Source organism: Microcaecilia unicolor, chromosome 11 (assembly GCF_901765095.1).
Source record: "Microcaecilia unicolor chromosome 11, aMicUni1.1, whole genome shotgun sequence".
Classification (NCBI taxonomy): Eukaryota; Metazoa; Chordata; class Amphibia; order Gymnophiona; family Siphonopidae; genus Microcaecilia; species Microcaecilia unicolor.
The window spans coordinates 2,922,816-2,949,198 of NC_044041.1; the positions used below are offsets into that span (position 1 = coordinate 2,922,816).

Genomic DNA, 26,383 nt, shown 5'->3' on the forward strand with positions numbered 1-26,383 from the left:
GTGAACACCTGGATGATGCCGAGAGTGATTGGGAGAAGGTGCTGTGGTCAGATGAGACAAAAATTGAGCTCTTTGGCATGAACTCAACTCGCCGTGTTTGGAGGAAGAGAAATGCTGCCTATGACCCAAAGAACACCGTCCCCACTGTCAAGCATGGAGGTGGAAATGTTATGTTTTGGGGGTGTTTCTCTGCTAAGGGCACAGGACTACTTCACCGCATCAATGGGAGAATGGATGGGGCCATGTACCGTACAATTCTGAGTGACAACCTCCTTCCCTCCGCCAGGGCCTTAAAAATGGGTCGTGGCTGGGTCTTCCAGCACGACAATGACCCAAAACATACAGCCAAGGCAACAAAGGAGTGGCTCAGGAAGAAGCACATTAGGGTCATGGAGTGGCCTAGCCAGTCACCAGACCTTAATCCCATTGAAAACTTATGGAGGGAGCTGAAGCTGCGAGTTGCCAAGCGACAGCCCAGAACTCTTAATGATTTAGAGATGATCTGCAAAGAGGAGTGGACCAAAATTCCTCCTGACATGTGTGCAAACCTCATCATCAACTACAGAAGACGTCTGACCGCTGTGCTTGCCAACAAGGGTTTTGCCACCAAGTATTAGGTCTTGTTTGCCAGAGGGATTAAATACTTATTTCCCTCTGCAGAATGCAAATAAATTCATATACTTTCCACAATGTGATTTTCCGGATTTAATTTGTGATGTGCTATCTCTCACTGTTACCAATAACCTACCCTTCAATTATGGGCTGCTCATGTCTTTGTCAGTGGGCAAACTTACAAAATCAGCAAGGGATCAAATACTTATTTCCCCCACTGTAGCTATTCAGTGTGTAGCCAGCAATTTTTTTTTTTTTTAACTACCTTCATTTCTTCCTTTGCTGTGTTATTCTATTTTGGTTGAGTCTTTAACCTGTTATCATGCTACAGGCTTCGCCCCTCACTTTCAAGGACTTAGCTGCCTCTGTGGTTAGTCGTGGCTGAAACCGAGGCGTAGCGCCCCTGGCTCTGAATTACCCTGGGTGGTGTATCTACTTCTGTTAAATCAGAAGGGCTGTATTTGAGAGTCAAATTGGGATCAGGTTTCACTGTAAGGCCTTATGTTAACTCTCTTTAACTTTCACGCCTTATGTCAGTTGCGTTCTCTCTCAGAAAAAAAAATCAGATTTATTACAGTCCGTCATTTTCCCAGGTTTCGATTATTGTAATATCGTATTGATGACTTTATCAGCATCAACTTTGAAGGCTCTTTCAATGGTTCAAAATGGAGCAGCACAGATAATTTTGAATAAGAATAGGTTTGACAGAATTACTCCGTGTCTTTTTGAGCTACATTGGTTACCCCTAGAGGCGTATTTTCAAAGCACTTAGCCTTCCAAAGTTCCATAGAAACCTATGGAAGACTAAGTGCTTTGAAAATATGCCTCCTAGTGTATCAGATGCAGGTTAAGGTGATTCTGACTGCATTTACATCAGGTGTCTTCTTTTCCTAAAGCTGCGTTAAGCAGCTTGCGCAGGTTTTCCTGTGTGATAGTTGTCAGCTTCTGCGTGTCGAGCAGCTGGCCTGGGTCTTTTTTTATCTCTCTGGCTTCTTTTTTTAGACGTAGATTGGAGCAGGTCATGGTTGATTAAAAGGGCAGCGATGGGGCATGGTTGGCCGGGGGGGGGGGGGGGGGGCAGGTCAGTGCCATGTAGTAGCTGTCACATATGCCGAGAACTCGGATGGACTTTATTCCACCTGAATAACGTTAAGTGCAGCTGTACGATTGGCAGTCTGGTAACATATCTGATGCCCAAAGTTTAAAAAAAAAAAAAACCAACAAAAAAACAGTTGCAACTCCTCTGGAACATAACCCCCCTTCTTCCCAGGGCCCCTCTTAAGGATCCTCCCCCCCCCCACACACACACACACAGCGCAATTATCGAGGGGTTCACTGGTAATCTAGCAGCATCGGTGGGAGTGGTTCCCCCCCTTTCATTCTTGCCCTGTATGGCTCTGGATTTCAAAATGGCTGTCCTGACCTCTAGTGGCAGTCTTGTAGTACTACCTCTAGTATAAAGAGCGTTTTGTCCTTATGTGAAAGGATGACCCCTAGCAGTGGTGCAAAACCATTCTGCACATTAGTAATCTCGCTTCTTCAACCTTCTACTTTTATCATCTGAACATAGCAGGCAGGTGAGCCAATTACCTGGGCCAGAGCGTTTTTAGTTTTTGCTGCTGGGATTTTGAATTTATTATCAGATGATTTAAGGTCCATTTCAGATTTGTTATTCTGCAAACAGATTAGAGCTTTTTCAATTTTCTCAGGCATTTGTTTCTGATTATTTTAATTGCACTGTGTTGTAAATTGTGGAGTGTTTTGTGTGTTGTGTTTTTATTCATGGATTCTTGTGTGTTAAAATGATTTTTATGTTTCTTTGTAAGCTGCTGAGTACCTCAGGATGTTTGGCATAGAATTTTTTTAAATAAACATAATAAATAGATGTAAAACTTGATTAATTTATATGTGAAATTACTCCTGTAGTTGGGTGGATGCATCTGTGCTAGTGGACCAAAGACCTGTTTTAATACCTTCTGTGGCTGAGATTCTTCACTGCTGGTTAGCAGTGCGGGCGGTTAGCTTGACGGAGTTTAAAAAGGGGTTAGATAGATTCCTAAAGGACAAGTCCATAGACCGCTATTAAATGGACTTGGAAAAATTCCGCATTTTTAGGTATAACTTGTCTGGAATGTTTTTACGTTTGGGGAGCGTGCCAGGTGCCCTTGACCTGGATTGGCCACTGTCGGTGACAGGATGCTGGGCTAGATGGACCTTTGGTCTTTCCCAGTATGGCACTACTTATGTACTTATGTACTTATGGATTACATGAAAATATTAGCTTTAATTACCTCTGGGATTTTAAGCCACAAAATGTGACCTGTACTTGGTAAAGAATCAGGAGAGACATATTTGCTCTAAATGTGCTGTGATTAGTAAACCAGTTGGTGTCACATCTGACGAGGTAAGTTATTAAAACCCATGTCTACCATAGGCAGGTCCTCACTGTTCCACAGAAGTCGGCCCTTGCAGATCACCAACGTGGCCGCGCAGGCTTCTGCTTCTGTAAGTCTGACGTCCTGCACATGTGTGCAGGACGTCAGACTCACAGAAACAGAAGCCTGCGCAGCCCTCTACATGGAATGTTGCTAGTGGAATAGCAACATTCCATGTAGAATCTCAAAGAGTAGCAACATTCCATGTAGAATCTCCAATAGTATCTATTTTATTTTTGTTACATTTGTATCCTGCGCTTTCCCACTCATGGCAGGCTCAATGTGGCTTACATGGGGCAATGGAGGGTTAAGTGACTTGCCCAGAGTCACAAGGAGCTGCCTGTGCCTGAAGTGGGAATCAAACTCAGTTCCCCAGGACCAAAGTCCACCACCCTAACCACTAGGCCACTCCTCCACTGTTGCTACTATTTGAGATTCTACATGGAATGTTGCTATTCCATTAGCAACATTCCATGTAGAAGACGACCCTTGCAGATCACCAATGTGGCCGCACAGAAACAGAAGCCTGCGCAGCCTTCTACATGGAATGTTGCTAGTGGAATAGCAACATTCCATGTAGAATCTCCAATAGTAGCAACATTCCATGTAGAATCTCCAATAGTATATATTTTATTTTTGTTACATTTGTACCCTGTGCTTTCCCACTCATGGCAGGCTCAATGCGGCTTACATGGGGCAATGGAGGGTTAAGTGACTTGCCCAGAGTCACAAGGAGCTGCCTGTGCCTGAAGTGGGAATCGAACTCAGTTCCTCAGTCCAAAGTTCACCACCCTAACCACTAGGCCACTCCTCCACTGTTGCTACTATTTGAGATTCTACATGGAATGTTCCTATTCTTCCATGTAGAGGTCGGCCCTTGCAGATCACCAATGTGGCCGCGCAGGGTTCTGCTTCTGTGAGTCTGACGTCCTGCACGTACGTGCAGGACGTCAGACTCACAGAAACAGAAGCCTGCGCAGCCTTCTACATGGAATGTTGCTAGTGGAATAGCAACAATCCATGTAGAATCTCCAATAGTAGCAACATTCCATGTAGAATCTCCAATAGTATCTATTTTATTTTTGTTACATTTGTACCCTGTGCTTTCCCACTCATGGCAGGCTCAATGCGGCTTACATGGGGCAATGGAGGGTTAAGTGACTTGCCCAGAGTCACAAGGAGCTGCCTGTGCCTGAAGTGGGAATCGAACTCAGTTCCTCAGTCCAAAGTTCACCACCCTAACCACTAGGCCACTCCTCCACTGTTGCTACTATTTGAGATTCTACATGGAATGTTCCTATTCTTCCATGTAGAGGTCGGCCCTTGCAGATCACCAATGTGGCCGCGCAGGCTTCTGCTTCTGTGAGTCTGACGTCCTGCACGTACGTGCAGGACGTCAGACTCACAGAAACAGAAGCCTGCGCAGCCTTCTACATGGAATGTTGCTAGTGGAATAGCAACATTCCATGTAGAATCTCCAACAGTAGCAACATTCCATGTAGAATCTCCAATAGCAGCAACATTCCATGTAGAATCTCCAATAGTATCTATTTTATTTTTGTTACATTTGTACCCTGCGCTTTCCCACTCATGGCAGGCTCAATGCGGCTTACATGGGGCAACGGAGGGTTAAGTGACTTGCCTGGAGTCACAAGGAGCTGCCTGTGCCTGAAGTGGGAATTGAACTCAGTTCCTCAGGACCAAAGTCCACCACCCTAACCACTAGGCCACTCCTCCACTGTTGCTACTATTTTAGATTCTACATGGAATGTTGCTATTCCACTAGCAACATTCCATGTAGAAGTCGGCCCTTGCAGATCACCAATGTGGCCGCGCAGGCTTCTGCTTCTGTGAGTCTGATGTGCAGGATGTCAGACTCACAGAAACAGAAGCCTGCGCAGCCTTCTACATGGAATGTTGCTAGTGGAATAGCAACATTCCATGTAGAATCTCCAATAGCAGCAACATTCCATGTAGAATCTCCAATAGTATCTATTTTATTTTTGTTACATTTGTACCCTGCGCTTTCCCACTCATGGCAGGCTCAATGCGGCTTACATGGGGCAATGGAGGGTGACAGATCTGGGTAAAGCTGATGTTCTGTGGTCTCTCGCTCTTTCTCTCTCTCGCAGCTGAATCAGGGCCTGGAAGACCCTCTGAAGCGACCGGTGGTGTACGTGAAGGGGGCTGATGCCATTAAACTCATGAACATAGTCAACAAGCAGAAAGTGGCACGGGCGAGAATCCAGCATCGAGCACCAAGGGTAAAGGAGAGGGCACATGCCACCAGGATGAGGGGGGGAGGGGGAAGGTGAGGTGGGAGAGGGCACGCACTATCAGGATGAAGGGGGAAAGGTGAGGGGGGAGATTGCACATACCAACAGGATGGGGGGGGGGGGGAGATGGCACATACTTCCAGGACTGAGGGGAGAGAGGGGCACACACCACCAGGGAGAGGGGGCACATACCACCAGGGTGAGGGGGGAGACGGGCACACCACCAGGGAGAGGGGGGAGAGGGGCAAACACCACCAGGGTGAGGGCACACACCACCAGGATTGAGAGGTGAGGGGGGAGAGGGGCACACACCACCAGGGTGAGGGGGAGAGGGGCACACACCACCAGGGAGAGGGGGCACATACCACCAGGGTGAGGGGGGAGACGGGCACACCACCAGGATTGAGGGGGGAGAGGGGCACACACCACCAGGGTGAAGGGGGAGGTGAGGGGGGATAGGGGGCACACACCACCAGGATTGAGAGGTGAAGGGGGAGAGGGGGCACACACCACCAGGGAGAGGGGGCACATACCACCAGGGTGAGGGGGGAGAATGGAGGGTGGGAGGGCCCACACCACCTGTGGAAGGAAGGGCACATGCTATAGAGGGACATTTTTCATTTATCTGATTTTGATTCTCGTTTATTTTACATTTCTTAAATGGTAGGTGCTCAAAACAAATTTAGTCTCTTACGTTTAAAGATCTTAATATATGAACAACACAGACAGCTTTACCATATTGGAGAACCTAGAAAAAACTTCTATCAGCAGTACAAACTCAACAAATCCAGCCTCAAAAGCATTATAGAGAAATGATTGTACAGAACTATATAGATCTGTCTACATACATGATACCTTTTCTATTATGCTTTTGATGCTGGTAATTGATGTGTGTTTATATTAGAAAGTATAACACAGCCCATCTTTGAAACAACCCCTTACCCCCCAGATGTCAGGTCACTTGTCACCCCAGTGAATCATCTGGTCTTCAAGCTGTGCCTAGTTCCATGATCAGCCCAATCTCTCGTGTTGAGCCCATTTCACCTGCACGAAAAGCTCTGGTCCGTATCCCAGTTAATCTCGTTTGAGTTAACAGATCGCGCATCGATCCCTGGTTTTCTGCAAGTCAGTGTAGGTGAATGGCGGACTCCTCTGCAGGCTGAGGGACCTGGTGGCAGAGGCCAGGCTTGTCCTGATGGTGGTGAGGAATTAGGAACCCCTCTCTCTATAAGTTGGGGTCCTCACCAGGTCCTAGTGAGCAGCTTTTTTTCTGTGATAGAAGCAGAGTTGCTGCATCTCAGGTAACGGGCACCAGCTGATACTACCCTGCAGCCCTGTCCTGATGACTTGTGTAAAAAGAAATGTTTGTGTGGCCTGTAACACCCTGTACTGTTCCAGTACTGAGACACCCCTCCCTTTACACTTCTCTGTCAAACATTTCAGTCTGGCCAGATTTTTATGTCTGTGGCCCATTTTTCTAACGTTTATTTCCTTCTTCATTTTCCAGCAACCTACGGAGTATTTTGATATGGGCATCTTTCTGGCTTTCTTCGTGGTGGTCTCGCTTGTTTGCCTCATCCTCCTCATTAAGATCAAACTGAAGCAACGCCAAAGTCAGGTACGGGATTCGTCCATTGGGATCCGGGGAGTCGCACAAAACACAAGACGGGTTGCGCACTTGCTGGATCTCGGTACATTAAGGGGTCAATTTAAAAAGAAAATGCTTGGGGTAGACATTGAAAGGGGTTTAAGTGGGCAGGAGTGAACCATCCGCAAACATTCAGCAACACCTCAGCAGTTAATATCTGGCGTGACCACCGCGGCGGCAGTATGTGGTTAGCAGTGGCATAGCCACAGGTGGGCACAGGCCCACCCACTTTGAGTTCAGGCCCACTTAGCAGTGGCACAGCTGGTATGTGGTGGTGGGGATCCCGAAGTCCTGCCAGCTGAGGACTCGTGGTATCCAGTGTCTCTTAACACCTTCCCCCAGTACCTTTTAAACCCTTCAGTGCTATTCATACTGGCTGCTCCTGCTGGCTCTGAGCCACCCCCATGCTGCAACTTCCTGTTCGTGGACTCACATTCTAAGTTTTGTACCTGGAGCAATGGAGGGTTAAGTGACTTGCCCAGAGTCACAAGCAGCTGCACTGGGAATCAAACCCAGTTCCCCAGGATCCAAGTCCTCTGCACTGACCAGTAGGCTACTCCTCCACTAGCAACATTCCGTGTAGAATCTCAAATAATAGCAACAGAATCTCAAATAGTAGCAACATTCCATGTAGAATCTCAAATAGTAGCAGCATTCCTTGCAGGATCTCAAATAGTAGCAACAAAATCTCAAACAGTAGCAACATTCCATGCAGGATCTCAAATAGTAGCAACAGAATCTCAAATAGTAGCAACATTCCATGTAGAATCTCAAATAGTAGCAACATTCCATGTAGAATCTCAAATAAAATCAACAGGATCTCAAATAGTAGCAACATTCCAAGTAGAATTTCAAATAGTAGCAACATTCCATGTAGGATCTCAAATAGTAGCAACAGAATCTCAAATACTAGCAACATTCCATGTAGAACCTCAAATAGCAGCAACATTCCATGTAGAATCTCAAATAAAAGCAACAGGATCTCAAATAATAGCAACATTCCATGTAGGATCTCAAATATTAGCAACAGAATCTCAAATAGTAGCAACATTCCATGTAGAACCTCAAATAGCAGCAACATTCCATGTAGAATCTCAAATAAAAGCAACAGGATCTCAAATAGTAGCAACATTCCATGTAGGATCTGCAATAGTAGCAACAGAATCTCAAATAGTAGCAACATTCCATGTAGAACCTCAAATAGTAGCAACATTCCATGTAGAATCTCAAATAGTAGCAACATTCCATGTAGGATTTCAAATAGTAGCAACAGAATCTCAAATAGTAGCAACATTCCATGTAGAACCTCAAATAGCAGCAACATTCCATGTAGAATCTCAAATAAAAGCAACAGGATCTCAAATAAAAGCAACAGGATCTCAAATAGTAGCAACATTCCATGTAGGATCTCAAATATTAGCAACAGAATCTCAAATAGTAGCAACATTCCATGTAGAACCTCAAATAGCAGCAACATTCCATGTAGAATCTCAAATAAAAGCAACAGGATCTCAAATAGTAGCAACATTCCATATAGGATCTCAAATATTAGCAACAGAATCTCAAATATTAGCAACATTCCATGTAGAACCTCAAATAGCAGCAACATTCCATGTAGAATCTCAAATAAAAGCAACAGGATCTCAAATAGTAGCAACATTCCATGTAGGATCTCAAATAGTAGCAACATTCCAAATAGAATCTCAAATAGGGAAAGGGAAATGGGACTTGATATACCACCTTTCTGTGGTTGCAGTTTACATTTTATATACAGGTACTTATTTGTACCTGGGGCAACGGAGGGTTAAGTGACTTACCCAGGGTCACAAGGAGCTGCAGTGGGAATCGAACCCACTTCCACGGGTTCTCAGCCCCCTGCAGTAAGTATTTAGGTTACTCCTAATGGTTAGTGCAGGGAGGGGGTTGGGGGAGTGAAGTTAAGAGATGCCATATTGCTTCGGGAGGGGGAGAGGCTGGGGTTCCTGTGCCCACCCACTTCAGGCTCAAGCCCACCCAGAAGTGAGTGTCTGGCTACAGCCCTGCTGGTTAGTGCTGAGGCGGTTGGGGTCAGGGAGGGGTCAGCAGACACCAATAATATAACTTGCTGGTTCTCATATAGCTGACCGGGCAGTTAGGATCACGTAAAGGCTGTTCTGTCTTTGCCCAGTTAGCTGTGTGGGTGTCGGCCCTGAATGTCATCTGACCCCCGAATAATTTTGGGTCTGCAGCAGATCCGGATACTACTACTACTACTATTTATCATTTCTATAGCGCTACAAGGCATACGCAGCGCTGCACAAACATAGAAGAAAGACAGTCCCTGCTCAAAGAGCTTACAATCTAATAGACAAAAAATAAAAAATAAGCAAATCAAATCAATTAATGTGAACGGGAAGGAAGAGAGGAGGGTAGGTGGAGGCGAGTGGTTAAAAGTGGTTACGAGTCAAAAGTAATGTTAAAGAGGTGGGCTTTCAGTCTAGATTTAAAGGTGGCCAAGGATGGGGCAAGACGTAGGGGCTCAGGAAGTTTATTCCAGGCGTAGGGTGCAGCGAGACAGAAGGCGCGAAGTCTGGAGTTGGCAGTAGTGGAGAAGGGAAGAGATAAGAAGGATTTATCCATGGAGCGGAGTGCACAGGAAGGGGTGTAGGGAAGGACGAGTGTGGAGAGATACTGGGGAGCAGCAGAGTGAATACATTTATAGGTTAGTAGAAGAAGTTTGAACAGGATGCGAAAACGGATAGGGAGCCAGTGAAGGGTCTTGAGGAGAGGGGTAGTATGAGTAAAGCGACCCTGGCGGAAGATGAGACGGGCAGCAGAGTTTTGAACCGACTGGAGAGGGGAGAGGTGACTAAGTGGGAGGCCAGCAAGAAGCAGATTGCAGTAGTCTAAATGAGAGGTGACAAGGGTGTGGATGAGGGTTTTGGTAGAGTGCTCAGAAAGAAAGGGGCGGATTTTACGGATGTTGTAAAGAAAGAAACGACAGGTCTTGGCGGTCTGCTGGATATGAGCAGAGAAGGAGAGAGAAGAGTCAAAGATGACCCCAAGGTTTCGAGCTGAGGAGACAGGGAGAATGAGAGAACCATCAACAGAAATAGAAAACGGGGGGAGCGGGGAGGTGGGTTTGGGGGGGAAAATGAGAAGCTCGGTTTTGGTCATATTTAATTTCAGGTGGCGTTGAGACATCCAGGCAGCAATGTCAGACAAGCATGCTGCAACTTTGGTTTGGATGCAAGGTGAGATATCAGGGGTAGAAAGGTAGATTTGGGAGTCATCAGCATAGAGATGGTAGGAAAAGCCATGGGATGAGATTAATGAACCAAGGGAAGAAGTGTAGATAGAAAAGAGGAGGGGACCAAGAACAGAACCCTGAGGTACGCCGACAGGCAGAGGGATAGAAGTAGAAGAGGATCCACCAGAGTGAACACTAAAGGTGCGGAGGGAGAGGTAGGAAGAGAACCAGGAAAGGACAGAGGTATCAAGTGAGGACAGGGTATCAAGGAGTATGCTGTGATCGACAGTGTCAAAAGCAGCGGAAAGATCAAGAAGAATGAGGATGGAATATTGACCTCTGGATTTAGCCAGTAATAGGTCATTGGAGACTTTAGTAAGCGCAGTTTCGGTTGAGTGGAGAGGGCGAAAACCAGATTGTAATGGGTCAAGAATAGCATGTGAGGAGAGAAAATCAAGGCAGCGGCGGTGAACAGCACGTTCAAGTAATTTGGAGAGAAAGGGAAGGAGGGAGATGGGTCGGTAATTAGAGGGACAAGTAGGGTCAAGTGAAGGCTTCTTAAGGAGAGGTGTGACCACAGCATGTTTAAAGGCAGCAGAGCCCACGTAGTCTGGCACTGAGGATCCGGATTAGATTTCGCCTGCTGCAGTCAGTAGCTGTAAAATCACGACTGCCAGGGCAGGGAGGGGGGTGGTCAATATCTAATTTGGGTCCCTAAATTGTAGCAGCTTAAATTTAGGGGAATTTGAGCCAAATTTTGGAGCTGTCATTTTTGGCTGAAACCTGCTGTCCCTGAAGGTGATTCACCTTGAGCTACCGCTGAAAAGCGTGAGCTAAACTGAGTGAAAAATGGAGGGGGGGGGGGGTTATAATTTAATGGTTAGCCACATTGAACTTGAGTATAATGTGGCTTTTAAATGTCTTAAATAAACTAACTCCCAAAGTGAGGCCCTAAATCCTTTGAAAATTCATCCCTGAATGTTTTTGAAGGGTTGTTAGAGCAGAAGAGTGTCATAAGTACATAAGTAGTGCCATACTGGGAAAGACCAAAGGTCCATCTAGCCCAGCATCCTGTCACCGACAGTGGCCAATCCAGGTCAAGGGCACCTGGCACGCTCCCCAAACGTAAAAACATTCCAGACAAGTTATACCTAAAAATGCGGAATTTTTCCAAGTCCATTTAATAGCGGTCTATGGACTTGTCCTTTAGGAATCTATCTAACCCCTTTTTAAACTCCGTCAAGCTAACCGCCCGTACCACGTTCTCCGGCAACGAATTCCAGAGTCTAATTACACGTTGGGTTAAGAAAAATTTTCTCCGATTCGTTTTAAATTTACCACACTGTAGCTTCAACTCATGCCCTCTAGTCCTAGTATTTTTGGATAGCGTGAACAGTCGCTTCACATCCACCCGATCCATTCCACTCATTATTTTATACACTTCTATCATATCTCCCCTCAGCCGTCTCTTCTCCAAGCTAAAAAGCCCTAGCCTTCTCAGCCTCTCTTCATAGGAAAGTCGTCCCATCCCCACTATCATTTTCGTCGCCCTTCGCTGTACCTTTTCCAATTCTACTATATCTTTTTTGAGATACGGAGACCAGTACTGAACACAATACTCCAGGTGCGGTCGCACCATGGAGCGATACAACGGCATTATAACATCCGCACACCTGGACTCCATACCCTTCCTAATAACACCCAACATTCTATTCGCTTTCCTAGCCGCAGCAGCACACTGAGCAGAAGGTTTCAGCGTATCATCGACGACGACACCCAGATCCCTTTCTTGATCCATAACTCCTAACGCGGAACCTTGCAAGACGTAGCTATAATTCGGGTTCCTCTTACCCACATGCATCACTTTGCACTTGTCAACATTGAACTTCATCTGCCACTTGCACGCCCAATCTCCCAGTCTCGCAAGGTCCTCCTGTAATCGTTCACATTCCTCCTGCGACTTGACGACCCTGAATAATTTTGTGTCATCGGCGAATTTAATTACCTCACTAGTTATTCCCATCTCGGGGCTGAAAGTATCAAATGCTTTAAGGGATTTGACCGTATTCTGCTTCAAGACGGAAAATCAACAGAGCAGATCGTAATGAGAAAAATATAATTTATTAATGAATATTAAAATGATATACAAAACAGCCGGACACAGGCCGTGTTTCGTCCAGCAGGGCTGCTTCAGGGGCTACAAAACAAGTAAAATGACGTTTAAAAACATAATGCAGATATAAAAAAAAAAATTGTAATTTGTAAGAATTACTATATAGACATTACATATATATGTGTTTCTATATTATATATCAATTACATGAAATAAATATAACACAAATATCCCACACGTACACCATTATTATATATTTTTAGTAATGTATGTTTGCATATATTATATACTAATTATATTAAATAAATATAATACAAATATATCTCACACATATAATAACTAAAAAAGTGTACAAAACTGTTTTATGTATCAATTTTTGAAATAAAAAAGAGCGATGAAATTAATTTATCGGAAATAAGAAACCATTTCACAAATATGTCGCACACATATTTTATTTTAGTTACATTTGTACCCTGTGCTTTCCCACTCATGGCAGGCTCAATATGGCTTACATGGGGCAATGGAGGGTTAAGTGACTTGCCCAGAGTCACAAGGAGCTGCCTGTGCCTGAAGTGGGAATTGAACTCAGTTCCTCAGAACCAAAGTCCACCACCCTAACCACCAGGCCACTCCTCCACTGTTGCTACTATTTGAGATTCTACATGGAATGTTGCTATTCCACTAGCGAAGTCGGCCCTTGCAGATCATCAATGTGGCCGCGGAGGCTTTGCTAGTGGAATATCAACATTCCATGTAGAATCTCCAATTGTAGCCACAGAATCTCAATAGTAGCAACATTCCATGTAGAATGTCCAATAGTAGCAACATTCCATGTAGAATCTCCAATAGTATCTATTTTATTTTTGTTACATTTGTACCCCGCGCTTTCCCACTCATGGCAGGCTCAATGCGGCTTACATGGGGCAATGGAGGGTTAAGTGACTTGCCTAGAGTCACAAGGAGCTGCCTGTGCCTGAGGTGGGAATCGAACTCAGTTCCTCAGGACCAAAGTCCACCACCCTAACCACTAGGCCACTCCTCCACTGTTGCTACTATTTGAGATTCTACATGGAATGTTGCTACTCCACTATGCGCAGCCTTCTACATGGAATGTTGCTAGTGGAATAGCAACATTCCATGTGGAATCTCCAATAGTAGCAACATTCCATGTAGAATCTCCAATAGTATCTATTTTATTTTTGTTACATTTGTACCCTGCGCTTTCCCACTCATGGCAGGCTCAATGCGGCTTACATGGGGCAATGGAGGGTTAAGTGACTTGCCCAGAGTCACAAGGAGCTGCCTGTGCCTGAAGTGGGAATCGAACTCAGTTCCTCATAACTACGGAGCCATAGTTACTTAATCAAATCTAATAATATGTCCAAATTCAGAAGTAAATTCAAGGCAAAACAAGACACCAATGATCCTCTACTGTCAAAGTATATCAGATTTGATGAAACCAACTAGAAAATATTTAAAAAAATGAATCAAAACTTTAAGATTGAATCATTAACAAAAATAATAATAATAGTTAAAAAAATAGAATAATAATAGTTAAAAACATGAAAAATATAAAATATATATATATAAATATATAAATGAATAATGATCTAAGTATCCAATGAACTCACATGTACTGAAGACGGCAATCGTGAATCTTCTAGTATATATATTGAAAAAAAAAAACCAAAACACCTGAACCGAATAACCAGAAAAATGTGCTAACCTAAATATAAACATATTATTTTAGAGACATATGGTGTCACCGTATTTAAATGTACTATTATATATTAAAATGATGTGTGTATATATGATCATTTTCCAAGCAGTGCTGAAATTATAAAAGAACGTTATGTGTCAATCAAGTGCTTTGTAACAATGTTGATAACTAGAATACTCTGGTGTTGCACAAACATTATAATGTATCGTTGCGTCATCCAGACTCCACATCGCTCTGAAAATGCCCTTCCCCTCGCTGGCAAGCAGTTTGCAGCTTGAAAACTCAACTCCTAGCATAAGAGGGATTGCTGTAAACCACACTGCCAGCCTGAAGTTCTGGTCCACATCCCTTCTTACTGTTTTCACCTGCCCTGTCCGTGTGGACTTTGATGCTGTTGACCTTCCCTGTTGAGGTGATGGAGGCCTCCATAAGCATTTTCCGCTCCATAAGGCCCTCAGCCACATGATGGTGGTAGAGCGGGAGTAGTAGTAGTAGTGATTGCAATGCATTTTGATGGTGTTTTTCCGCTGGTGATTCCCGGAATCGAGTGCACCGCGTGGAGAGCTCAGGCGGTGATGGTCACAGTGGGCCTCTACTAGCCCCAAATGAAGATGTGGTACTGAGCGAGCAATCATAGTGACGCCTGTTTTCTCTCGGCAGAGTTCGGTGAACAGGATGGCAGTGCAGGCCTTACAGAAGATGGAGACCAGGAAGTTCGAGACGAAGGCAAAAGTTCCTCAGGAGGGCAGCTGCGGGGGGGCGCTGGACACGCTCAGCAGCAGCTCGACGTCTGACTGCGCCATCTGCCTGGAGAAGTACATTGATGGGGAGGTAAAGCGCTGCCTGAGCCGGTTCCTCGCTTTACGGGCGAGCTCTGCTTTTCCTCAGCAAGCGTTTGGTAGGACAAAGCTGAGACTGGCTTAGCTTGCCTGGAGGAACCTTTTTTACTGCGGCTAAGTCGATTTAAACCAGTTCCTGTCCAGAGGATTCTGGGAATTGTGGTCTAGTGACAGATAAGGGGTGTTAGCGGAGAGGTTTGCCACTGATCCCCCCCTTCACTGCGCCATGCGTATCCCAGGCCACCTTCAACTCTTTTCTGATTTTTTTGCCTCCACCAACAGCGCTGCGAGACTGTACCGTCCGCAAAACACCCTTTCCACAAAGAAGTTTTTTTGATGTTACTGAATCCACTGTGTCTGAGCCACACAGCGTAGCCTTTTCTTTATTTAAAAAGCTATGATGGATAATAATGTATACATCTCTACTATAATAAAAAGCACCTCCAACGTTGTGAAGCTGACTCCGTGGCTTCACTGAAGTGAAGGGTTCGTAAGGTTCGTCAGATTCATCAGTCTGTCACCATCTCTCTCGGCCCCGCCCTCACGTCGAAACGTGATGACGTCGAGGGCGGCGGACCTATCAGAGGTGCAAGGGTGGGGCCGAGAGAGATGGTGACAGACAGACGAATCTGACGAACCTTACAAACCCTTCACGTCAGTGAAGCCACGGAGTCAGCTTCACAACGTTGCAGGTGCGTTTTATTACACTACACAGCTCCCTAATTTTGCAGTTAAACATCGCAGGGTGGCTGGAGGGGGGGGGGGAAGAGAGGGGGGGCAACGACACTGGAACTGGGAGGGAGGGAGAGAGGGGGGCAATGACCCTGGAACTGGGAATGAGGGGGGGGCAACGACCCTGGAACTGGGTGGGTGGGAGGGGGGGCGGACCCTGGAACTTTGGAGGGGGGCGGCCGGACCCAAGAACTGGGAGTGAGGGAAGGGGAGAGGGCCGACCCTGCAACTGGGAGGGGGTGGGGCCACCCTGGAACTGGGAAGGAGGGAGAGAGGGGGGCCCCTGGCACACACACTCATTCTCACACACACACACACACTCTCGCACCCAGTCTCACTCTTCTCTGTCACACACATTCACACATTCACTCTCTCTGTATCACACACTCACTCTCAGACACACACTCTGTAAAACACACACACTCCGTGGAAAACCTTGCTAGCGCCCGTTTCATTTGTGACAGAAACGGGCCTTTTTTCCTAGTTTATAATATAAAGCTAACAACATACAGATACATACATTGCTCCCACCTATATATTTCCCAACACGTTAACACCTCATCACCTCACACAGCATTTCATACCCTGAGTATATATTTTCTATCCACTTAACTAAGTTCTCTCATCTCACCATATGCTTTGTATAAACAAATGCGGTTTTTAGCTGCTTCTTGAACTGCTTTACATCCTGGATTTTTCTTAGCCTCGGTGGCAAGCTGTTCCGCATTGAGGGACTCACTAAATAAAAATGTACAGAAGCAACCAGGATGGTCTTGGGAAAAAGTCCTGGGTGATTGACACGTTGAAGGTTGTCCAGCCCAACTGGAAGGAAGTAGGTTTAATGATGGAGGGAGGCAGAGAGCAGAGCCTTGAGGCACAGCACGGAGGTGTGGCAAGGGATGGAGGAAGGTGGAGGGCAGAGACCCAGGCAGTGGAGCTCAGAATGACACTGGCTGCGTCCCTCACTTTTTTTGCACTTGGAACAGGCAGGAACACTCTGTACGTGTCACTGTATTTGGTGTCAGCCCTGACGACTGCTGTTCGTGGTGCAAAGATTTTGCTTACAGCCTCTGTGGAGGAATCTCCTCTATGTGGGAGGGGATCTGAGAGAGACAAGAAAACACGAGGAAGGATACAGTGCAGGATGGCAGGAGAGGGAGAATGAACTGGGAGGAAAGAGATGGGAAAGGCTGGAGAACATAGAGGAAAGGGATGGTGGGGGGGAGACAAGAGAAAAGATGGCAGGGAGGAAAGGAAAGAGGTGCAGGTGAGAGGAATGGAGGCAAACGAGAGTGAAACCCTTTCACAGGGTGTCTGTAAGGAGAAAGTGGGGAAAGAGGAGAAAAAAGAGGAAGGAAAGGTGAAGTTAATGATGGGGGAGGGGGAATAGAGAAAGAGAAATAAAACTAATAAAAGACATTCTGAGACCACAGCGTTTGGAAAACTGTTTTACTTGGTAAAGGAAATTAATTTATTGTAATCATAGGGAGGGAAAAAGTCAGTCAGTCCCATAAGTTAAACAGCTTTTCACATGAAAATAGGAAAATTCCAGAGTCGGGGGGAGGGGGGGGTTGTTAAATTATGCACTTTATTCCACAGGGTGTGTCCTCCTCATGCATGATGTAGGGGTGTCTGGGGGCAGGGTTAGGGAAGGGACCTCAGCTCGACACATACTTTCATGTTGGTCACAGATCAGTGGAAGCATTTGTAGTCAAACTTCCCTTCAACGATTTCAAGAGCAGACTTTGCAGCTGTGGCCAATAGAAAAATTACACCCCCCCCCCCCCAGTACAGCAGTGTACAACCTAGACAGCCCCCCTTCCCCACAGCTCTGTGTGTTACAAGCTCTGCTCTCTTTCACAGGAGCTGCGAGTGATTCCCTGCACCCACCGATTTCACAAGAAATGCGTGGACCCCTGGCTGCTGCAGCAGCACACCTGCCCGCACTGCAGACACAACATCATTGGTAAGTGTGGGTGGGCCGTCTGTGAAACCAGCTTTCTCCTCAAGGGGGCAGTGATAGGAGCTGCGAGGTGCATGCTGAAACCAGTGAGATGTTGGAGATGGGCAGCAGGGGCAGCGTTGAGCAGTAGGAGGCACATTCCTTAACTTACACTTCCCAAGCTGTAAAAAACTGAAATACAGACTAACACATGCGTCCAACTTTTCATACACGGGCACACAGATGTGGAATGCACTACCACGTAACTTAAAAACAGTCTACGAACTAACTAACTTTCGTAAATCTCTGAAGACATATCTCTTCAACAAAGCATACCACAACGTTTAATAACCGTAACCACAACACCTTACCATTCGACCTCCATTTTGATTGATTTCTTATGCTTAATTTTATCATGTCAACCCACTCTCTATGTAACAACAATTGTAACTTCTACACTGGAATGGCGAATGCCATAACGGAGCATTGTAAGCCACATTGAGCCTGCAAATAGGTGGGAAAATGTGGGATACAAATGCAACAAATAAAAATAACAAACATATTAACGGAATAATAATTTTACAATTGTTACAAATAAGATTGCATAAGTAAATCATTTTGGATTGGAAGTGAACTGAAAGATAAACATAACATAATGATATCAGGACGAGATTTAATATTCAGACATGAGGATGTAATTAAGATGGGCAGATAGGAGGGTTCCTGAATAGTTGTAATTGGAATAATTAGGAAGTCAAATCGTTATGGGGAATCTTTGTTGTACGCCTTTATGAATAAGTAAGTCTTTAATCATTTTCGGAAGGTTGTCAGGTTACAAAACAGATTTTACATTATTTAGTGTACAGGATGGTCCATGCAAATATACTTCAGGAAATTCTGCAGCAAAGGTTTTGAAATTCTAATTGTATCCACTGGACAGTGAAGGTTGTGATCATAAATACCTAGTGGGGCAGATGGCAGTTTCAATAACAAACCAATAGGTGGCAGCATTGCCTTATCTTCCAGTTCCTTTTATCATCTTTGTAACTTTCAAACTACCGTATTTTTCGGACTATAAGACGCACCGGACCATAAGACGCACCTAGGTTTTAGAGGAGGGAAATAGGAAAAAATAAATTTTTCCTTTGTCCCTCCTCTAAAACCTAGGTGCTCCGGTGCATCTTGTCCGAATCCCTCCCTCCAAGTTCGGGATCGCCGTCAGGGTTACCTCCTCACCCCCAACCCGGCCCTGTCACCACCTCTCCCCTTACGCGATCTTCCCTGGTGGTCTAGTGACGTCGGGGCAGGAAAGAGCCCCCTCTTTCCTGCCCAGCGCGCTGCTCTGCATCCTCCTGTATGCTGCCTGTGACGGTCTCGGCGAGATTCAAAATGGCCGCCGAGAATTTAAGTCTCGGCGGCCATTTTGAATCTCGCCGAGACCGTCAGGCTGCATACAGGAGGATGGCGAGCAGCGCGCTGGGCAGGAAAGAGGGCGCTCTTTCCTGCCCCAACGTCACTAGACCACCAGGGAAGATCGCGTGAGTAAGGGGAGAAGTGGTCACGGGGGGGGGGGGGGGGGGGAGGTAACCCTGACGGCGATCCCGAACTCGGAGGGCGGGCGGCCTGCCACCCAGCCAGCCAAATCTCTACCTCCGGACTATAAGACGCACCCCCCATTTTCCTCCCAAATTTGGGGGGAAAAAGTGCGTCTTATAGTCTGAAAAATACGGTAATCAATGCTCTTTGTGTGTGAGCAAAACAGGTGACCCTAATATAGAAAGATTTAAATTTGTAAAGAAGGGCAAACAAGCCTTCAAAAACTAAGAAGTGCATTCTGGGAGCAGCAGCGGTGATGGGATTGGTGTTGATAAAATGGGGGTAATTAGCTTTCGTCAATCCTTTTCTGTTTTCCTTTTCCAGAACAGAAGAAGGGAACCGGGGGGACAATATGCCTCGAGAATCGAAATCCAGTGCGCAGCCGGCATCAGAGGGTTATTCTGCCTGTGCATTACCCTGGCCGGGTTCACCGCACCAGCCAAGTCACGGCGTACCCAACACGCACCAGCATGGACCCCCTTGGCAACCCTGTCACAGTTCTGACTCTAGAGCAGCACGGCGAGCAGAACCTGTATCCGGCACAGTCTCCTGGCTATCTGCACAGCTATCAACCTTTGCACCTGGATTCTGCTCTCGGTACTCACCACTGCAACTTGGAGCAGCCACTGTACACGCCGGGCCAAGCCCTGCGCCGGCCACGGTTCAATGGACGCGGCTTTCCAAGAGCAGCCTGCTTCTCCCAGTATGAGACGGTTTACCAGCACTACTACTTACAAGGTCTGAGTTACCCCCAGCAGGACAGGCTGCCCGCTGGTGTGGGAGCTCCCAGGGGGTCAAGCCACACCTTCCAGCCTAGCAGTGGTATGCTGTTCCCTACCATGGTACATATGGCCCCCTCCCCACACCTAGAGACTGGCAGCACTTCCAGCTTCAGTTGCTTCCATGGCCATCGCTCAGTGTGCAGTGGCTACCTGGCGGACGGCCCTGGCAGCGACAGTAGCAGTAGCAGCAGCAGCTCGGGTCAGTGCCACGGCTCCTCCAGTGACTCCATGCTGGACTGCACCGAGGTGAGCAATCAGGGGGTTTTTGGCAGCTGCTCCACCTTCCGCAGCTCCCTCAGCAGTGACTACGACCCTTATATCTACCGGAGCAGGAGCCCCGGTCGGGCCATGGACCCCAGCTGGGGGGCCCCTACGCTTCTGGACCCCGGTCCACAGCCAGATGAGCTTCCTGCATGTTGTGGGCCCATGCAGGCTTCCTCCTCAGGGGACCAGTTGTCCAGCTGTAGCCTGGAAATGAACTACAGTAGCAGTTCCTCGCTGGAACACAAGGATCTTTGTGGGGCTTCCATAGAGCATGGGAGGACTGAGGGGCAGCACGCCCCAAACCCTGTAGAGCTTCTAAGGACCTGGAAGGCTCCCCAGATGGCAGGGCCACTGCTAGAACCAGTATGCAGCTGCTGTTTTGAACTCCAGCACTCTTCAGCAGCGGATGGTCTGGGAACAGACGCTGGAGGCAACAGGACCCCTGCTGAACCTGACTCTTTGTTTCACAGCTCAGCGCTGTGTGGGGGTTGTAGGGCGGCACAGGAGCGGCCAGCCAGCCACAGACAGGGCTTGTACAGTATTAATCCTGACCATGTGCATAGGACAGAGGGGGTCCCCTACGAGTCCCTGCCCTGCTGTTTCTATGAAGAGAAGCAGGTTAGTTGTGCTGGCGGTCGTTTTGCAGAGGACTATGCTGTCAGTGTGCAGTACACGCTTAGCGAGGACACCTTGCCAGGCTGCTATGCAGGAGTGCCGCATGAGCTGGGCCAGCGGATTCCTATCATTCCCGGGGACCTTAGCTATGAACTGGTCCTGCCCACAGACTGTAGAGGGAACCAAGTGGCACACAGCTCCTGGGAGAGGTCGTGTGAACCCCGGGGAGAGGCAAAAGAACTCTGTTTCCAAACTGTGACTTTCCTCCAGCAAAGCTGCTCCCCGGAGGAGGAGACGAGGGCTCTGTTGAGAAACGGATGCTCCAACACCAAGGAGTCCTTGAGCAGCAATGCCACAGGTAAGAGAGAAGGACGGGTCACAGTATAGAAGGGCAAATGTTAAGAGCGGGGTGGGGGGGGGGGACGGAAGAGGAGTCCCAGCAGAAGTTGCTCTGGATGACCATCTCGGAGCAGGAGATGTACCAAGTTGGGGTAATGCACACACAGACAGAAATTCTCTTGTACGATGAGCAATACCTCATTTAAAGAAAAAGATCCCCAAAACAGACAACATCTGGGAGTCCAGATGGATAAATGTGTGTGCGGAGAGGGGGGGGGGGGGTCAGTCTCCCTCTTGTATGTGGAACTGTGCATGTTGTAAAGATGATGCTGTGAAATCCCTTCTTTCCGTACTTCTTGTAGTAGTTAATGCAGTGGACTTTGATCCTGAGGAACTGGGTTCAATTCCCACTGCAGCTCCTTGTGACTCTGGGCAAGTCACTTAACCCTCCATTGCCCCTGATACAAAATAAGTACCTGAATATATGTAAACCGCTTTGAATGTAGTTGCAAAAACCTCAGAAAGGCAGTATATCAAGTTCCATTTCCCTTTCCCTTGTTCATAACATCAGACGTGTGTCCAGTGAATTTAATAGAAAGCAATAATAATCTGCATCCTAGAACACCCCAAGAAGCTCAGTAAGGCAGCCATACCCCAAAGAGAGCTGGAAACCACATCCACTTAGTCCGATAGCAGGACCCCACTCGGAGTGCTTTAGAGCACCTCATACCTGCCCTGCGGCACCCCAGCCCTTCCACTTAGGAGAAGATATGTCCTATTGTGTAATGTGGACCCTGGCACGACCTCTGGCTGTATCCCGCAGTAGAAAGCAATCTCTCCCTTTCTCTGTTTCTAACTCACTACTCTGTTTTGTCCCGCAGTGCCTAAAATTCTTCCCCTGGACGTAAACTCTTCTACTGATTAGGGGACTCTGGACTCCAGCGAATGCAGCTTACAACAAAGGAAGCAAATCTGGTTTTTACTTCTTTGACAAACACACAAAGGTGGTAAAACAGAGTCCGGTCTCCTTCCCCAAGTGCTCCCTCCACTGTCACCTTTTTAAATTTTTGTTTTTGTTTTTTTAACCTCACCTCAGTATGTGTGTGCGTGCCAGTGACTGAGCAGGCCGAGCTCCAAGGCTTTGAAAAACTCTTGTGAAAAGCTTTATTTAAAATGATCTAGTTTTTTAAAAATATGTAAAATAAAAAAAAAAAATGTAAACGCTAGGCGGCTTTTCTTACCAGGAACTGAATACTAACTACTGTGGAAACAAAACTGAGACAGCGCATTGTTAAAGATTGCAGGCGCTTCTCCTTGTAAATATTTTTGTTTGTTTTTTGTTTTATTTTAAATTTTCTTCCTTGGGATCTCAGGTCTTTGACAAGCACACAACTGCACCTGCTTTAGAGAGAGAGAGAGAGAGAGAGAAAAAAAAAAAAAACAGAAAAAAAAAAATCAAGTGATAAACTTGTAACTTGAAGCAATTAAAGCTACACCTGGAAAGACTGGAAGCAGAAGTTGACGGGACATTCTTCATCTGCAAAAACCCGTCCTCTGGGGTCGTGCGAGGCCCGTTAGAGAAAAGCATGGAGAGTATTGTGGACCAGGAGCCTGAAAGCGGTTTCTCGGAGGAGTAGTGACAACCGGGGTACCCAGGAGAGGCCCAGCCTGTGTTTCAGAAATTTCACTGAAGTCCATCTGTGAATCTGTGTCCTGGTCAGGGGTCATGGATTTTTATCTTTTACTTGGCCAGCAGTTCAAAAAAACCTTCAAGCAGCTGCCAGTGACCTATCCAGAGAGTTCCAGTATCACTGCTGACGCTGAGGCCCCTGGATTCTTCTCAGGCTGGGATAATTTTTATATTTACCTCATTGGGAACATCTTGGCCACCTGGTGGTCATGAGCTTCGGAGGCCACACAAGCGAGAAGGAAGGAAGGAAGGACAGTGTTAAGTGTGATATGTGAAGAAGAGGTTCTGTGTGGTCTCTATCGCTCATGTACAACGGCCTCTCCAGATCGGTCTGGTAAAGGATATCCTAGCTTGCAATGGATGCTGGAGCTCGCTGAAACTGAGTAGAGCCTCTGGCTTCATAGAGGTTCTTCTGTAAGTGGGTGGCTGCATTTAGGTGCCACGGTTCTGGTGTGTCTGACATCTAAGCGCCTGCATTTATGCCCACCACGGAGCATCAGAATTTGGCAGTCATGCATTCCATAAGCTAACCCCCTAAGTGGCAGCTCCGTCTGTGCCCCCTTCTGAGTACGAACTGCACGAGGTAGTAACACAGTCACGCAGTAGGGCTAGGTGGAGTGTTAGTGTACAGCGTGTTTGCCGTTATTCTAAGCATTTACATGTGGAAGTGTTAGACCTGTTCGTCACGCCCATCGATTTTAGACGAAAGAAGAATGGCGAATACTGAAACTGGTCCATTTCATCTTGGTATTCTCCATTCTCCCTCATTCCAGAATAAACACTCCCCTATGTCTAAGTACCCCCTCCCCCTTAATGAATTCCCCCCATAGTGCGGGTGCCGGTAATTTTTAAAAAAAACCTTTGTCGTATGTAATGTGACACGATATGTGCATAAAACGCATCTTATGTAGAAATTCTCCACGCATAAAAGAATGCACGATGACAGGAATATGTGTCCTTTGATGCGCTGGTGGCATAGGCATGTTCGGGGGCAGGGCGAGTTAACTCTCGTATTTAAAGAGTGTCTGCGTCCTGGACGTGGCTTCATTTTAGCTGTTACTACGCAGATGCTCATGTGGCCTCGGTGGGGGCAGTTCTAGAACACGGTGCTTCCTTTACTCATTTTGCAACGGACCCGGTGCGCAAGTTGCAGCATAGAAGCATAAGCTGTTGTCAATGCGTCTAACGTTCACAGGTACCATAAGAAATGCAGTGGGCACCCACTGTAAAGTGATAGTATTCTGCATGTGGGAGCCCCGCCCCCTGTGTGCGCCCTTCATGCAGGTATGAGCTATGCAAAATTAAAGCAGACTAGCGTTTAGACATTACTTTTAAGCCCCTAAATTCGAATACATAAGAGTTCAGTCGTTTCAGGTCTTGAGCACAGCAGTGATCCGTGGAAGCTGATTATTTGCAGTGAGGTGATCGGGGGTGTATTTTTCCGCTTGGTGCAAGTTACCCTAGAGAGCACCATGGAGGGCAAAAGGCTGCTCTTGATTGGTGCACAGCAGATTTGGGCTGCTGATTGGTTCCTTGGGTTTTCGGAGACTACGTTCAGGTTTGACACATCACCATTTGATGCCATGCCATCAGGTGTAGGACGAGATGCACCCCCCCCCCCCCCCCCGCCTCAGACTCCCATCCATACATAAGAAAAATCACCAGGGCAATATCCAGGTGATTCAGGAATCTCACAGGGCAGCCTAACCATTAATAGGCGGGTGCCTAGGGTGGCAGCTTTGGGGGGGGGGGGGGAAGAGGCAGTCAAAGCAAACTGATATCCAAGGGAGGGTGAGCAATATAAAAATAGCCCATTCAGCTAGATTATTCTGGGAAGGGTGATGGGGTGGTTATGATTTTGTTGGCCTGGTGGGGGGGGGGTGAAGTTTGGCTTGAGGCATGTAATTCCCTGGTATCGTCCCCAGCTGTGCAGTTCTGAGGCTGTTCTGCTTCAGTTCCTATGTGAGTGTGGTTGTAGCACAACTCTACTATCCCCCCCCCCCCCCCCCCCATACAGCATTTGTATGTTGACCTATCATAGCCAGGGGTATCATAACTGGAGAACAGGTGGTACAGCAGCCTAAGGAAATCCTCCCTTTCTGGCTTTTCCATTTCTTTCAGGTTTATTTGCAGAGGTTCGTTTTTATTTTTTCACTTCACTTTTCTTAGTCTGGGCCTTGGAACTTCTGTCTCTGTTTGCCCCATGCACCTGCAGTACCCCCTGACCGCTCTCCCCACCCCTGAGCCCACCTTTCATAGCATGGTATGGTAAAGTGGTCCCCCCTTGCACCCAGGCACCAAGCCACTTGCGCAGTCCTGTGCTCTCTGAACTTCAGTGATCAGCTGAGTGCTGTCACTCCATAACAGTTGGCTCTCAAGACCCCATTAGTGCCAGTCTTATCAGCGTTGGCAGCCTGAGACAGCGGCCCCTCAGCAGGGTGACAAGTATAAGCTGGTTATGTCAGATTAACCGATATCCTCTTTGGTGATTTTATTCTGTTTTCTTGAATCCGCTGCTGATCTTACAGTTATCACATAGAAATGCTTATTCCCCCCTTGCTGACTTTGTTGGATGTATGTCGTAGCTCAGAATAAGGAAGAGGCTTGCCAGCCAGCCGCTTTCCTTCTAGATACAATGATCCCAGTCCCTGTGATCTCAGAGTGGTCTGTTGTGCATAGCCTTGGTTAGATCACCTGGTCAGAAAGTTCATATGAAATGTACGATTTGATGTATGTCTCAAACGATGATTCAAATCCAAAATGTAAACACCAGGGGCTCCCTATTTAAAAAGCAGGTACGCCTTTGCAGCATCAAATGCATAATTACTTAAAAAGAAATTTTTTTTAAAAAGTCAGCACCATTTAAATCGTTCCGTTTTGGGGACAGGTCAAGGGTGGCAGAGGAAGTTGTTCAGTCAGCGTCAGAATTCGGCCATTGAATGGATAACTTTCCACTTTCAGCTTTGACCATGTGACTAGTGCTCTGATTTGCATGAGGCGCTCATGCGGCATGGGCATGAAAGATGGATCCACAGCCAGCCCGCTAAGTAGTCTTTGGCTCTAATCCGTTGGCTTCTAAGTCGGCATTTTTTATTTTTATTTTTTGCTGGGACACCTGCTTTTGTTTTCAAAATAAAACAGGTCAAAATCCAGGAAGATGTTAATTTATTCAGACTCACAGGAGCATTACAGAGGAAAGATGTTATATAATACATTAAGGATTAGATTCTGTAAATGCGTGCCGAGCGCTAGTCTACAAATGGCGATGTGAGACGGGATCTGTGCCCAACTTTGGAAGCAAAGATTTTCAGCAGCTGAAACCTGGTATAAATCCTCTAATACCATGCGCAAGTCGAGTGAACACCCCTGACCTACCCGTACCTCCTTTTCAGTTGAACGCTAAAGGATTTACACGTGCGTCTTCGTAGAATAGCACCTAGCAAGATGCGTTCGCGCATCCTAATTACTTTAAATGCAGTAACTGGTTGTCCGCACCCTTATCGGATCATTACTCAAACTGCTCTTTGCAGTTTTTGGCGCCTTAGAAAGAA

General features: G+C 46.7%; 1 protein-coding gene across 1 annotated transcript in view; it reads left to right on the top strand.

The window, feature by feature from the left end:
• ZNRF3 (zinc and ring finger 3) overlaps nt 1–24,720 on the top strand; it is a 251,956-nt gene extending 227,236 nt beyond the window's left edge. The window contains exons 4-9 of the mRNA XM_030218155.1: nt 5,180–5,311; nt 6,831–6,941; nt 14,694–14,864; nt 17,468–17,570; nt 19,467–21,161; nt 22,024–24,720. Coding sequence (XP_030074015.1) covers nt 5,180–5,311; nt 6,831–6,941; nt 14,694–14,864; nt 17,468–17,570; nt 19,467–21,161; nt 22,024–22,067 — 2,256 coding nt within the window. The 3' untranslated portion in view covers nt 22,068–24,720. The remainder of the gene's footprint in view (nt 1–5,179; nt 5,312–6,830; nt 6,942–14,693; nt 14,865–17,467; nt 17,571–19,466; nt 21,162–22,023) is intronic.
• The last annotated feature ends 1,663 nt before the right edge of the window (nt 24,721–26,383 follow it).